We start from the raw sequence: 15950 nt of genomic DNA on the forward strand, positions 1-15950 counted from the left end.
TTCCACAGACATGTGACTGACAAATTGAATAATGTGTCCCTGAACAAAGGGGGGGGGGGGGGGGGGGGGGGGTCAAAATCAAAAGTAACAGTCAGTAGCTGGTGTGGCCACCAGCTGCATTAAGTACTGCAGTGCATCTCCTCCTCATGGACTGCACCAGATTTCCCAGTTCTTTCTATGAGATGTTACCCCACTCTTCCACCAAGGCACCTGCAAGTTCCCGGACATTTCTGGGCGGAATGGCCCTAGCCCTCATCCACCGAGAGGTCCCAGACGTGCTCAATGGGATTGAGATCCGGGCTCTTCGCTGGCCATGGCAGAACACTGACTTTCCTGTCTTGCAGGAAATCACACACAGAACGAGCTGCATGGCTGGTGGCATTGTCATGCTGGAGGGTCATGTCAGGATGAGCCTGCAGGAAGGGTACCACATGAGTGAGAAGGATGTCTTCCCTGTAACGCACAGCGTTGAGATTGCCTGCAATGACAACAAGCTCAGTCCGATGATGCTGTGACACACCGCACCAGACCCTGACGGACACTCCACCTCTAAATCGATCCCGCTCCAGAGTACAGGCCTCGGTATAAAGCTCATTCCTTCAACGATAAACGCGAATCCGACCATCACCCCTGGTGAGACAAAACCGCGACTCGTCAGTGAAGTGCACTTTTTGCCAGTCCTGTCTGGTCCAGCGACGGTGGGTTTGTGCCCATAGGCGACGTCTGGTGAGGACCTGCCTTACAACAGGCCTACAAGCCCTCAGTCCAGCCTCTCTCAGCCTATTGCGGACAGTCTGAGCACTGATGGAGGGATTGTGCATTCCTGGTGTAACTCAGGCAGTTGTTGTTGCCATCCCGTACCTGTCCCACAGGTGTGACGTTCGGATGTACCGATCCTGTGCAGGTGTTGTTACATATGGTCTGTCACTGCGAGGACGATCAGCTGTCTGTCCTGTCTCCCTGTAGCGCTGTCTTAGGCGTCTCATAGTACGAACATTGCAATTTATTTCCTTTGGCCACATCTGCAGTCCTCATGCCTCCTTGCAGCATGCCTAAGGCACATTCACACAGATGAGCAGGGACCATGGGCATCTTTCTTTCTGTGTTTTTCAGTCAGTAGAAAGGCCTCTTTAGTGTCCTAAGTTTTCATAACTGATCTTAATTGCCTACCGTCTGTAAGCTGTTAGTGTCTTAACGACCGTTCCACAGGTGCATGTTCATTAATTGTTTATGGTTTATTGAACAAGCATGAGAAAGTGTTTAATTAAACCTTTTACAATGAAGATCTGTGAAGTTATTTGGATTTTTACTAATTATCTTTGAAAGACAAGGTCCTGAAAAAGGGATGTTGTGTGTGTGTAATGTGTGTGTGTGTATAAATATACACACACACACACACTCCGGCTCCGACATTGCTCGTCCTAATATTTATATATTTCTTAATTCCATTCTTTTACTTTTAGATGTGTATATGGTTGTGAATTGTTAGATATTACTGCACTGTTGGAGCTCGGAACACAAGCATTTCGCTACACCAGCAATAACATTTGCTAAATATGTGTATGCAACAGATACAATTTTATTAGAAAAAAGCAATCAGATAAAGGATCGGAGAACTGCACTGTCTTTGGAAAAGTTTCTTACACCAACATTAAGTGAGTTATCCGGATATGGATATCTGGAGGTAGTTCTGGAATTCTAAGACATTCAGACGAGTATGTGTTCTGTTGGTTAGTCTCATGTTATCACTGAACAACTCCTGTTCTATATAGTGTCATCCTGGTTTCGCTGTGACTAATTTACTCGTAATATCTCTGGATTTGTACTTGTTGCTATGCTGTATTGTTATGCAGTAACAAAACTATAACATAAGAACACACGCTTACTGCGACTATTTCTACCTGCCATACTCTCTAACCGCAGGGTGTAATCCTACTGACAAGGATGATGCAGGCACAACTCTGTGACATGGCCAGTTAAATAAAGGTTAAAAAAATAAATAAAGAGGAAACACCTGGTCCAGGAAGTGCGCATGGAGACACAAGAAGGTATGGCAACCACCACAGTCCACTGAGGGAATCATGACGGGCTACTGAAAAAGAAAGCCACATTGCATTTCATTAGAGAATTCGATCATCTTTGGGTTCAATCCTATTTGATTAGAAAAAGTTAATATATTCCATATCTACTGGGGCATAGAAATGTCTTTTGACTTGATTGTAGTAATCAAACACATTCTTGAAGTAATCATCCTCGTTGATGATCTGAAAAAAAGTACAACGTGCCAGTCTCAGACACTGTTACAAACAGTGAGAGGCTAGCTACATGATTAGTGTCTGCAATTCAGTCATGCACTGTTAGAGCCAGTCAGTCATATTCTATGGAACACAGAAGACAAACGGAACTTTGAACGTTGGCTGTAGGCCTACGTGTAGGGGGGAAAAACCCGCTCCAGCTTGGGCAGTGGCTTTGTTCACAAGGTAAAAAAGTCCCTACAATCAAGTCAAAAGACAATCAAGTCTGTGTTTCTCTCTAGCATGGGATTGTATGTACATTTTATAACTACACCATCTACTGTATCTGCCTTTGTGTGTTCTCTTGTCTGTGTTAGAGCACTTCGACCTGGGGAAGGTGATCGGCGTTCCTAAGGATGTGATGGAGGAGCTCAGCCTGCTGTCTAGCAGAGGTTCTAACAATCCACCTCAAAGGTTACTCTGGTTCTCTGAAAGAAGTTCCTCGTGTGACGTTCAATGACACTGTGATCCCCAAGCTCTACGTCTCCCCATGGCAAGACCAGCTGCTGTCTGCCATCTCTGCCTGTCTCCCTTAGCTGCCTCAGAAAATCACCCCATCCAACTACAGTTGCTTCAACACGTGAGCCCCAGCTACTGCCTCAGTAGCTGCCCTCAACACACACACACCTTCAGTTCATTCTAAGAGTCTCAGTCAAAGAAAGTTCTAGGAGTCTGGTTTCCTTCTTGGCCGGCTTCTGAAACCACTATGCTGTCTGCTTGTGAATCCAGAACTTGGCGCAGGCTCACACACCAGTCTGGGCCACTGAGTAAAGCTTATATTTTAACATGCCGAAGTAAACACACACACACACACACACACACACACACACACACACACACAAAAAAAAAAAACAGTCAAGACCGATTTATATCTAGACACAACGGGAAATGACTAATCAAAACCGGTCATCTGTCTTGTCACTCAACTTTGAGATCTCTTCACACCATGCTACCATGACCCACACACTAGAGGGCTTTTGAGAAGAGGGCAAATTTAATATGGTTATACTTACTAATTCAAATCCTGACACCCATTTATTTCTGTAAGGGCCCCAATGCCATTTGGAGGGACAGCAGGTAGTGTGTGGATGTTCCCCCTGCCTGGGTTTGAGCTTCTGTAGGCCCGTGCTGAGCCTAGTCTGACCTGGGAGAGCATGTGTGACCAGCGCAACTTCAACTGCACCCCCAGGAGCCGGGCCACCCAATACTCTGATAAAATTAAGACTTCATACCATGACCGCTTTAGAATTGAGATGACAAATGATTTGCAGAGGACTTATCTTTGTACTCTTCCATACATAAACTGGGAGTCCAAATAGTGGATAGTTACTGTGTTTCTTGAGATATTGTTGGCTCCCTGTCTTTTTCTGCCTCAACTAACGATATCAAGAATGCCTTAAACCAGATAATTATTTATCAAGGACAGAACTTTGTAAACTATGTACATAACTTTTCAAATGAAAGGATAATATTCATGAAGCTAAAATGTGACAAGCATACATTTCACAGTTCTATTAAAACAAAGACATTTACAATTCTACGGAGACATGGACAACTTCATCAATCTTTAGATAATAGTGCCACCACATGGAAGTAAATGGTCTTAACAACTGGAGTTTCTTAAGACCGTTAAAGCTGTAATACTTGATGAAATTGCCATGGCCGTTTGGGATATTACACCAACAAAAAATACAGCAAACAATGAACACTTTACCCCCCTTTGACACTGTTGCACACACGATAGAGCAGAATATGTACTGCATTAAAAAAATTGCCACGGTGCTCACCTCCATTTCATCAACAACAAAATAAATAAAGGAGCCGTTTGCCCTAATGAGGACTCCATCTTTAACGTCTGACAATCCTGCACAAAATGCATGATATACAGAATAATTTTGTACAAATGGAAATAGTTTGACATTTCTTGTATAAGAAATGTTTTGTACAATATGCACATTTTACAAACATAAACCTCCCTCCTTTCAAATATACAAGCCATCCGAGTTAGAACCAGGGGTTGGAAAATAAATCATTTTACAATCGTTTCGTTTTGAACAGAACCATTATTGTTTTCATCCCGTTTCACTGTTCTGACCAGCAAAATAAAGTGCTGAACCAGTTCGAACATATAGCTCCTTCATATTCCTTTTTAAACCTCTGAAATATACATTTTTGTTTACATTTAGCTCAACGTTAAATGACTTCACCAATCAGTGCGGCTAGAGCAGCTTGCTGTGGAGCGGGTAAGCGACTTAATCTGTATAGGAAAGTTGTTAAGAGCAAATAGTATTTTGCCGTAACAGCATGGTTTAATCATAATGAAAGACAAACACACACACTGTGTGTAGGGCGTGAAATGGAACAGAAAATTTCAGGTTGAGGAGAGAGAATGGAGGAAGCTTGCCTTGAAGCCCTGGGCATCTTGTTATGACATGCATTGTCTGAATTAGGCCCACAGAAGTATACCTACGGAGGATCGGCTTCTATGGAGAAACTTTGAATGTCATTGAACTTCCGAGTTGGTTTAATGTTGGACCAGATCAAATATTAGTTAACAAGCTTGTGTGTGCAGAGCAGAACTAGAATTAAAAACACATCTTACCTTTTTGTAGGTAATAAATCCAATGTGAGGTGTGAAAACAATAGTATCCCTTAACTATAATTGAAAAAGTCAATTCATTCTTTAAATAAACATCTCTCCCTAATTTCTAAATTATGCGGGTAACGTCGTCAGTAGGCTACAGTAACCTATGCTTCAGAGGGGAGGGGCAAATAGCCAACACACACACCCACTGGCAAAGATTTCCAGCTGGAAGGCAGATGCTGGAATAAGTTTGAGTGACAGAGAGGGCTTGCATAGGTGCTCCGTTGCGATTTTTGTGGACTGTTCCAGAACACTATAGATCACGTTTTCAGTTCGGGTTCTTTTCCTCAAATAATTTATTTTCGGTTCTGCTCCCTGAACCGGTTCCAACCCTTGGTTAGAACATAGGTTGAAATGGAGGAAGGTTTAAGGAACCATTAAAAATTACACTGTTCAGAACTCCCTTTTCCTAACCAGCGAGACCTTGCTGGTGCACAAACAGAGGTTATCCTCTATATAACGCTTAGAACATGGATCTCACATCAGTGAAATGTGCCTACAGTTACTGTGCCTGGTTTGTTTATAGGGTGGAATTGGTAATTTGGTAAGGAATTGGTATAAGACTAAATCAAAATGTCATTAAAAACAGCAGGGTCTAGGAGCCTCCGTGACGACTGGCGTGTGCACCCATGCGCTGTGGATCCTGGGAGGGGTAGTGGACATGGCCAGGAGGCCTCATCCCCATGGGATGGGGTATCGCCATGGGGTCCATGGAGTGGAACATAGGTGGGCCAAAGCCTGTAGGGATGGAAACACCACAAGTTATAAGTGCTGCTGATCTGCTTTGGAGGTTAAACAAAGAGTCTTACACAGAGAGATTGAGTACATTAGGACTCAGGATAATAAAACACTTCTTTCAAATGTGGTCCTCTATAGGGGGGAAAGTATGGGAAAAGGTGGGAGGAGAATTCATGGGACTCTTGTTTACCTGGAGGGGGCATAGCCACGCCGGGGGGTGGGGGTAGACTGATGTTCATGACAGGAGGGGCTGAGTTGGGGCCCAGGTTGAAATAGTTGGTAGGGGCATCTTCATCCACAGGTGGCAGAGGTAGCGCTGCAGGTCAGAGACAAAGGGTGAGTATTGACAATCACATTATTGGAAGTGTATGGTCAAATGTGAGAGTTTTACTGCTAAAAGATAAAAGTGTAGCTCTCGTGTGTCCCGTGCTTATACATTTGTTTCTGGTATCTGTATTAGCACTTTGTGACAACTACTAAGGTTAAAAAGTTTTTAGAAAATAAATGTAATTAATTGCCCTCACCTCCAGGCAGTCCAGGTACCGGCTCCAGCTTCATCCCCATCTCTGTCACCCCTTCCCTCTCCCTTCCCTCCTTCCCCCGCGCTCCCTGGGACCTGTGACAGGACACATATCAATCAATTAATGTCACACTGTGGGAATTTATACTGGGTTGAAAATGCACAGCTTGTAATATCTATGATAACAGAGCAATCAGTCAACAGACGAATGGGCACCTGCTGGCATAGCCATCTGTCACTAGTATTACAAACCACAGGTGATAGTGTATGAGATTGTCATATCAGAGGGTGGGACTTTACCTGCCCCACTTGACGTTGAGTCTGCGACCTTTGATAATGAGCTTGTTGAAGGATTTCTCAGCAGCCAACTCTGCAGCCTGACGGGTGGCAAACTGGATGAAGGCACACTGCTGCCTCTGAACGATGGTGGTGGTCCGGATCTCCCCAAACTGGTAGAAATGGTTCCTGTTGGGAGGCACGCGGTTAGAGCACCCAACCATTGTAAACATTCAGCAAAGCACACGTGTCAAAATTTCATATGCTTCATTTGGAGTAAAATGTACTACATTAATTCCCGAGCAGGCACTCACCTAAGCTCTGAATCAGTGATGGAGTCTCCGAGCCCCCCCACATACAGTGTAGTGATGGACTTGTCCTCTGGCGTATCCAGTCTAGGCATGGTGGAGGCCCTCTTCAGCAGCTTGTCAGCCACAGGGTCGTTGATACCATAGTAACGGTCCTTAATGTTCTGGTCTGCCAGGGGATCGTCAGGATCAGTTGGCTTCTCATGCCTGGAGTTCAGTAGTTCATAGTTAATGAGAGTTAAAGCAAAACATATGTCAACATCCTTGGAAACAATCTTATCTTGGACAAAGTTGATAATCAGACCTTAAGTTTACTTTTTCCATTGGCTCATAAGTCAACAGCTGCCTGATGTTTAACACGTGTGTCAAGACTCTCTTTCCACCTTTGGATTCATGATGTTGACAGTTGCTCACCTGTAGGGACACTCTTCTCCTCTCTTACATTCTCCCTTCACCCAGAAGGAGCAGATGTGTGGTCTGTTCCTCTTGTAGTAAGGCGTGGTGCGGGCTAGCTTCAACAGCATGTCACTAGAGCTGGGGGCCTTACCCAGGAGACCCACTGGCCGTGTACCATCAGAGTTCCCTATCTGCGGTCAGGAAAGAGCTACCGTCAAGAGGGTGCATTTTGGTTCCATTAAAACTAAAGCCCCACCGATATTGGTATTTTGGGTCTGATAACGATTCTGATTTTTGGGGAGACAACTTACTGTTACATCTGCCGAGGAAATTAAAAGGCAAGATTTTTACACACCAAGTTCTCATAAATTGTCAACCAAAAGAGCAATTGTAGAAGACAAAGGTTTCAAATGTTGAATTATTACATTGTGACAGTAATGACACATCATGAATGGTCACAAGTGTTCAGATCTGTTTCCGGTTCTGGTGGGATCCATGGAAACGCATGGCATTTTCATGGCTTTCTTTTGCAAATTACTATGAATTAATGAACTTATTTCTTAAAACTTGGCAATACTAAACAAAATATTAAGGTGTGGGACATTTATTGTGTGACAAGAAATAACTAGCAGGTCTATTTCGCTCCTGCAGCTAGAATTTGTCCGTCCACAATTAAACTGTGGGAAGATGGCGTCTCTCAGCACCAGACAATAGAAAGAGCTGTCCGCTACTATACAAGAGATTGTTTGTGAGGAGATCACCTCTGCCCTCGACTTACAATTCAAACCCATAAATGAATCATTGGCAGTGCTCACTGCTAAAGTGGATACCTATTCAACAAGTACTCAGATAAGCATGATATTTCCTATCGGGAAAAGGCCAATATTGGCTGATAATATCGGTGAAACTATATATTTGCCGGCCTCTAATTAAAACCAGGGTGTTCGATTTGACAGGAAACCTCATGAAGAATGAAATAATGATGAATGACCTGGCCACGAAGGTACACATCTCAGACAAGAGGACCAAAGAGCAGATATTTTTGGGTGGTACTCAAATCAGTGAGTAAACATTGTCTGGAATCTTTCCAAGGGAAAATGAGAAGGGTCAAAGGGTGCTATCTGAACCTTCTTGGCATGAACATACTGTAAGGATATTTACGAAGCAAGCCAAGTTATATGACAGAATGTAAACGTAGATCTGTCTGATAACATTAACGACACAATTAGAGGTTTACTCACGGGACTCAGATCTTAATGTTAGGAATGACTTTTGATCTTAAATAAGGGAAAATACATCACCTCTCTTTCCATGTTCTGAGTGTAGTATTCCTTGTTCACGTCGGATTTTGGCACGTCGTCCTTGATTGACAGCCCAGTGTCTCGGACCTGTATTGGCAAGCCTAGATGGAGTAATGCCAATTTAGACAACAGCCACACTGAACGTGTCTGAAGTGCAATATCTCTCTTTTATACCCGTACAACTATGTGTATATTCATGTGTATATTCATTCTGGTAACAGGCATAACCTGGCCAGAGGATGAGTGTTCCAAAAACTGTCTTTGTTGACTCACCATACTCTAGATCCAGCAGGCACGTCTGACAGACATTCTTCATCTTACTGCACGTCTGGCACACCTCTGTCTTTTTGAATCGCATGCGGGTCCCAGGACACCATCGGAACACTGTGAAGGGCCTGGCACATATCTAAGCAGGACATAGCGGTAGCAGGGTGTCAGTCTGTTTAGATTGCAGTTTCATACTCTGTACTTTAGTATGGTTCTTTAACTCCAGTGTTGGAGAGCTGATGTATGTGCAGGCTCTCTTTCTAGCCTGGCAGTAGCTCATACAAATACATCAGCTAGTCATAGATTGCACACCCAGTATCTCCTCAGAACCTAAGTTGGAGAACTCTGCTATGAGTAAACAGTGACTGATTATCCAACTAAGAATGAATTAACTTAATTTCTTACCTTACACTCCTTGCCATATTTCTCCTTGGTCTATCAAATAGAAACAGTGTGATACAGGGCGAGTTTTTATAAATAACCATAACTAGAAGAACATGCAAATCAAAATAACATGTTTCAGCCACAGAGATATGGTTTCATATGAAATTTAGCATAAAATTGTTAACAGTTAACTCCTACAGAACAATAACCAAAAGACAATTGATTAAACTTACCATTCGAATATAAGGATTCTCTCCAAGACATGTCTGGCAGAGAATAGGAAAATCCTGTGCAAGGGAAGATTAGTACATTACAGTAACAAACAAAACAATTAACGTCAGCTAGCAAACTTACTAAGGTTGGCTGGAACCAATTTTTGTTCACGTTTAGTTAGCTACGTAGCTGTGAATGTTTTTGTTTTATTTTGCTAGCGCAACGACTTAGTAAACTAGCTAGAAACCATATCTGATTTGCACTGTTATTATTGGGCGATTCCATGCCAGTTAGGTATTAGCTAGCTAAGCGAGCTCAAATGACAATACTTGTCTAATACAATGCTACCACCGCTTATTGACACAGTCAATGTCACGGAATAACAATTACAAATGACATATTCCTTTCAAATAATTCTGATTAACTGAAAATGTCATTTCAAACATACCGCGTCTTCCCAATTTTGTCTGTTGTAAATATTAGCTCCTAAAGATGTCGCCATTTTCAAAAAGTTTGCTTCCCAGCATGCAATGCAGCAAAAAGCATCTCACGTGATCAGACCAAAAACACGCACACGCGTCCACACACACGCGCTAATAAAAGTCTATAACTATTATTTCACAGTCGAAACAACATCTTCAACAATTATTTGGATAATTTTAATATGTGGATCATTTGTGGATCATTTCAATGTGTATCGTGAATACTTCTACCAGCATGGTTGTGCGTATATAGCGGTTGCTCATTGAGGAAAGGGTGTAAAGTAATTTACCCCCAGTCTCTCATGTGGGTTTTTTTTTTTTGTTAAATTATCTGATCGGATTTCGGTAATCAGATAGGATTAAATGTTAGAATTGGGTTTTTACAACTTAAAAAAAAATATAGTATTATAAGGATTTGGTAACCCAATCTGACCTTTAAACAGGATTATATGTTGTTGCGTTTTTCAAAACTCAAAGAATGTGATTAGGAAAATGTTGATGCGAAAATCTGGATTATTTTGATCCCACTGGAAGGGTGGATTCAGGGTGGATTTAGAAAGGTGAAAGGCCCTAAAACCAATACATATTAATGTATGTAAGGTGAGGAGTTTAAAGAAGTTCTTACATCTGAAAACCAAAGGTTAATTATGTTATACTGCGGTATAGGTAGGCTATGTGGTCAGTTATTTTGAGAAGTGTCTAGTAAATGCAAGTATGTGGGTTCTATAATTATTTTATCCTTGGGACATCCATACCCCGTTGAAGTTGACATTTTAAATTCTTAAGTAAAGGTTAGGGTTATGGCTAGGCTAAGGATTTAGGGTAGGGATGTCCCAAGGACCCCGGATAGCACTAACCATACATTTATTCATGTAGTTTAGTCATCTCTGTTTCCCTATGACAAAGTAGCCTATCACAACATGTCCAGTAGATGGCAAAGTGTAGGCCTGTTCAATGCACTGAAAATCCAGATTCTGTGATCTTGATATTGTGGTATCTAGATCAGAAGGATCCTATCTGATTATTTCCTGAAAAGAATGGCTAAAAAACAGCTAGATCGATCTGATCCTGAATAGCAAAAAAGACGATTACAAATACGGATCATTCTGATCCAGATAAAAAGTTTTGAAAAACTGGGCCATGACCGTGATGATTAGCAGGAGCGGTAGAGATACTCTCAATGATCGGTCGGTTATGAGAAGCCAACAGACATTTACTCTTGAGGTGCTGACTTGTTGCACCCTCGACAACCACTGTGATTATTATTATTTGACCATGCTGGTCATTTATGAACATTTGAACATCTTGGCCATGTTCTGTTATAATCTCCACCTGGCACAGCCAGAAGAGGACTGGCCACCCCTCATAGCCTGGTGCCTCTCTAGGTTTCTTCCTAGGTTTTGGCCTTTCTAGGGAGTTTTTCCTAGCCACCGTGCTTCTACACCTGCATTGCTTGCTGTTTGGGTTTAGGCTGGGTTTCTGTACAGCACTTTGAGATATCAGCTGATGTAAGAAGGGCTATATAAATCAATTTGATTTGATTAACAGCATGGCCTGAGCAGAGGTCAAAGATACTACTATTTATCTGTAAAACCATAAGAATAACCAGGATTAGGGATTAACACATTTATGTATTTTAGTGATTTCATAAATGCATTATAGCAGGCACAGGTGTAAAGAGGTATGTTTCTGTTGAAGAGCAATGGATCAACTCTCTCAGAAGACTTCGGATCCCTGCCCCATTCGTGTCATAAGGCATCTATCTATATAGTATGAAACCCATGCCTTCAGAGAGAGAGGAGAGGCCGAGATGAAGCGAGTGAGAGAGAGAAGAGATAGAGATTATTGTAATTCTTATCCCATCGTGAATGTTCAGTGGAATGTGTAATTTTTGTAATTTTTAATTACAGCCTATATTCAACAAAACAACAATATAATATATATATATAATATATATATATATATATATATATATATATATATATATATATAAAATCCCAAACTAATGTTGCAATGAGCCTCATCATGCTAGGTAAAGCCCCGCCTTATCTCAGCTCACTGGTCACCATAGCAGCACCCACTCGTAGCACGCGTTCCAGCAGGTTTATCTCACTGGTCACCCCCAAAGCCAATTCCTCCTTTGGTCGTCTTTCCTTTCAGTTCTCTGCTGCCAATGACTGGAACGAACTGCAAAAATATCTGAAGCTGGAGACTCATATCTCCCTCACTAGCTTTAAGCACAAGCTGTCAGAGCAGCTCACAGATCACTGCACCTGTACATAGCCCATCTGTAAACAGCCTATCTATCTACCTACCTCATCCCCATACTGTATTTATTTATTTATCTTGCTCCTTTGCACCCCAATATCTCTACTTGCACATTCATCTTCTACACATCTACCATTCCAGTGTTTAATTGCTATATTGTAATTACTTCGCCACCATGGCCTATTTATTGCCTTAACTTAACTCATTTGCACTCACTGTATATTGACTTTTTGTTTTCTTTTGTTCTACTGTATTATTGACTGTATGTTTTGTTTATTCCATGTGTAACTTCTGTGTTGTTGTATGTGTCGAATTGCTATGCGTTATCTTGGCCAGGTCGCAGTTGCAAATGAGAACTTGTTCTCAACTAGCCTACCTGGTTAAATAAAGGTGAAATAAAAAAAATATTTAAAAAATCAGCTTGTTGACGTTTTGTTTTTAGGGGGGATCAGTCGAGGTATTGTTACGTCATCTAGCGACCATTCGCTACTCTCCGAGAAGGCGACCAGGGGTGTATTCATTGCGTATTGAAACGGAAACCGTTCACATTTTAAGAACCAAACAGAGCAAATGGAACAAAACGTTGCGGGGCCTACCTGCATTACTCCAATATATACTCTCGTTTTCGTTGCAAAGCATTTTCAGTTTGGAGGAAACGGGTTCTGTTGCAAAACGTTTAACAACACATAAAAGGTTTTGCAACAGAATCGGCTTAATGAATACTCCCAAATAGAAGGAGTGAGGCGAGTCCGCTCGTGTTTCTCGCGCACCCTAGGAGTAGTCTAAATCTAAACCGGGACGCCCGAATTCTGGTAAAGCTACTGCCTAAAGCCGAACTTCAAATCCAGCTTTTAGACACCAAGGTTTGGTCGTGTCGATGAAACAATCAAGTGGGTAAGTTAAATGGGTTTGTGTAGTAAGCGTGCTGCAGGAAGCACACGCGTTCCCGGAGAACGCTACTGTACTTAACGTTAGCCTCTGAAAGTCTCCCCTTCTCCAAATTCGACTCTCGAATTTGGAGAAGCGGGGAGACAGCTATTGTAGCTACAACGACAGAGAAACGAGGACATCGTTAGTTAGATATGTGAGCCTTTTTAAATGGTTGTCTAAAATCGTAAATACGGTTGATCGCGACCTATATTTATAACAGTAAAACAAAGAGTATACAGTGATTTATTAACCTGGTAAACTGCAACGCTAATGCATGATGATAGCTAGGTTATCTGGTAACGTTAGCTTCACACTGATTCAGCTAGCCTGCTAACTAACTAACGTTAGTTCTGCTAGCCAGTTAAACCATGAGTTGAAAACAGCCAGCTATTTTCGGTGTACAGAATCAATCAAGCTAACTAACTAGCCAGGAAGGATAGCATTTAACGTTACAGCTTTTGTGTCCATGCACAGTTGCTGAGTGAATGTTTTTTTTTTTTTTTCTCCAGAAGACTCACTTTGGTGATTAATATAAAACAACATAGTAACATGGATATCAATGTTGAATGCCTTTTATTATGCCAGTGCTTAAATGTAACCATTTAAGAACAGCAGTGATGGATCCTACTACTGCAATGCAATGCACACGTAAACAGCAACATGTCCTGTTTTGTCTATACTCGGCCCTAGCTAGCTAACGTTACTAGCTGACATGTTGCCAAATTGTGCGCACAGTTTGAGTGTTATAATAGAAGTGTAGCCAACTACAAATATTTTTATTTAACCTTTATTTAACTAGACAAGTCAGTTAAGAACAAATTCTTATTTACAATAACGTCATACCCCGGCCTAAACCGGCGACGCTTGGCCAATTGTGCGCCGCCCTATGGGACTCCCAATCACGGCTGGTTGTGATACAGCCTGGAATTGAACCAGGGTCTGTAGTGACGCTTCTAGCACTGAGTTGCAGTGTCTCAGACCGCTGCGCCACTCGGGAGCCCCATTTTCTTTGCACTCATATTCTCAGGATCTGCAAGATGTTTTTGCCTTGGTCACTCTCATGAAATTGTTTTAGCAGAGCAGTTCTGACCATATTGTGTTCCTTTTCTGTGAAAAGTCGATTACGTTTCTAGATTCAGGCAAGGCATATGCCATTTCCTATAGCAATATGCTTTGCCTACTTCTTTCTGTTCCTGTTGGTCAGTTGTCAGATTGCTTTCTGCCAAACACTTTCAGGAGTGATCACTTCATTTGGCTGTATTTTGCAATGTTTTAAACCTTAGACCACACTTTATTGGGGAATAAAATAAACCTATGTTGTTTTTTGACATATAAACATCAAGAGGTTCCCTTTGCATAATACAGGTTCCCTTTTGCATACTTATGCATACAATGTGTTTTTCTTCATGCTGTGAGACAGATGTCAGTGTGCTGCTGACAGTTTAGCTTCCTCCGCTGTCCCTGTCCCCATACCAGGCTCGAACCAGTGATCCAATGCTCGCAGACACACGTGACCGCCATCCTTGACAACTTACCAACCGTTTTGAGCTATTATTCGATAGCTCCATCAGCGAGGGCTTATCATAAGTTACACTGCACATGCAACACAGAAAATGTTCCCTCACTGTCTCAGGTTAAGCTTTCCTTTATCATGGGATTGGACTCAGTCAACCTTGCAATCCTTGGACCTCTAGTCGAAACCTACCTCACCGAGCACTTGCTGTGCTACTCCACAGGGTGCTTCCCTCTCTCCTATAGTGGGTCACAGTCCACCACCAGCACTTAGGCAAATTAATCAGAATGTGCTCATAGCCCTATTTCTCCCCAGAATATTGCTTTCTACCCCCCCCCTGGGAGATGGCTTAATTGTAGAGTGATGTTGATTTGGGCTACATAAATAAAATTGCAATGCATACATTTGGTTCTGATGTTACATAAGTCTACGCAGAAGGGTGTTGACATTACATTTATTAAAATCATGTTTACTTTAGGGTGCACCTGACCTGATTAGTTAGTGTCTTACATAATGGTGTTTATTCAGTTTGACTTTTTATTTGACAGATTTATCTAAATATACATTTTTTCAAACGGATCTCATTTAATCAATTTTATTTGTCATCTGCCTTCACTCATATCTCATGCCATAACATTAGACAATGGTACTGTTCATTCACAAATATTATGTTATTGTAAACCACTATGTGGAATTGGTATTTTACTGCATTCAACAGATGTTGGTTTCCAGTTTTTGCATTAGCCTATGCTCTGACTCTCCTAAAACCCAAACCTCACCCTCTGCCCTCCCAAGTCAATGATGTATGCTCCCCTCTCACAAGGCACTTTGTTTGCCTGACATGAATCACTGACATTAATTAATTGCTCGTCTGTGATGAAACACATCATTGTATGGAGAGAGTTCCTTCGCTCTGCCAACTTTCTGCCTCTAGACTTCACTGTGATGTTAGGTTGGTGAACACGTGCTGCTGGATGTTACAGGCCTGTAGTTGATTGGCCACAGTCATTGTACAGTAGTTAAAGTGCCCCACTAATGATGTGCTCATACCTTTTCATCATGGTTACCAGGACTCATAGGCTACACTAGTTTTTCCATTTTTATCCAGGGCGAATGAAGATCGAAAATATCATTCATCTATTTCACTTATTGAGTTTAACCACGGAAACGCTTCACCTATGTGATGGATTGTAATGGATAGTAAATAATATCCAAGACTCTCTCCTAAAGCCACCATTAGTGATTTAAAAAAATATATTATTTATTTTATTTTTTGGCCGTAAGCATTTACGTTTTGTCCTATCTTGTGGCGGTATAATCTGTGTAATGGACCTTTAGCAAAATGAAGACCAGATGTTTTTACACTATAATCTTTTAATATGTTTTATGGCCCGGACTGTAGATTTTAGTGTACTT

General features: G+C 41.7%; 2 protein-coding genes across 2 annotated transcripts in view; one reads left to right on the forward strand and one right to left on the reverse strand.

Annotated features, from left to right (window-relative positions):
* Positions 1-3690: 3690 nt before the first annotated feature.
* Positions 3691-9891, reverse strand: LOC106602925 (pre-mRNA-splicing factor RBM22). The gene is made up of 11 exons (XM_014195939.3): positions 9790-9891; positions 9362-9415; positions 9150-9179; positions 8751-8883; positions 8478-8578; positions 7195-7367; positions 6787-6987; positions 6497-6661; positions 6201-6292; positions 5867-5992; positions 3691-5676 (listed from the first exon to the last, which is right to left on the reverse strand). Exons 1-11 carry the CDS (start codon positions 9841-9843, stop codon positions 5534-5536), a joined length of 1272 nt encoding a protein of 423 aa, XP_014051414.1. The 5' UTR covers positions 9844-9891; the 3' UTR covers positions 3691-5533.
* Positions 9892-12626: 2735 nt separating this feature from the next.
* LOC106602927 (bifunctional heparan sulfate N-deacetylase/N-sulfotransferase 1) overlaps positions 12627-15950 on the forward strand; it is a 113996-nt gene continuing 110672 nt past the window's right edge. Inside the window, exon 1 of the mRNA XM_014195941.3 lies at positions 12627-12985. The gene's annotated coding sequence lies outside the window, so the exon portion shown is untranslated. The remainder of the gene's footprint in view (positions 12986-15950) is intronic.

The sequence above is a fragment of the Salmo salar genome, chromosome 04, assembly GCF_965601325.2.
Source record: "Salmo salar chromosome 04, fSalSal1, whole genome shotgun sequence".
NCBI lineage: Eukaryota > Metazoa > Chordata > Actinopteri > Salmoniformes > Salmonidae > Salmo > Salmo salar.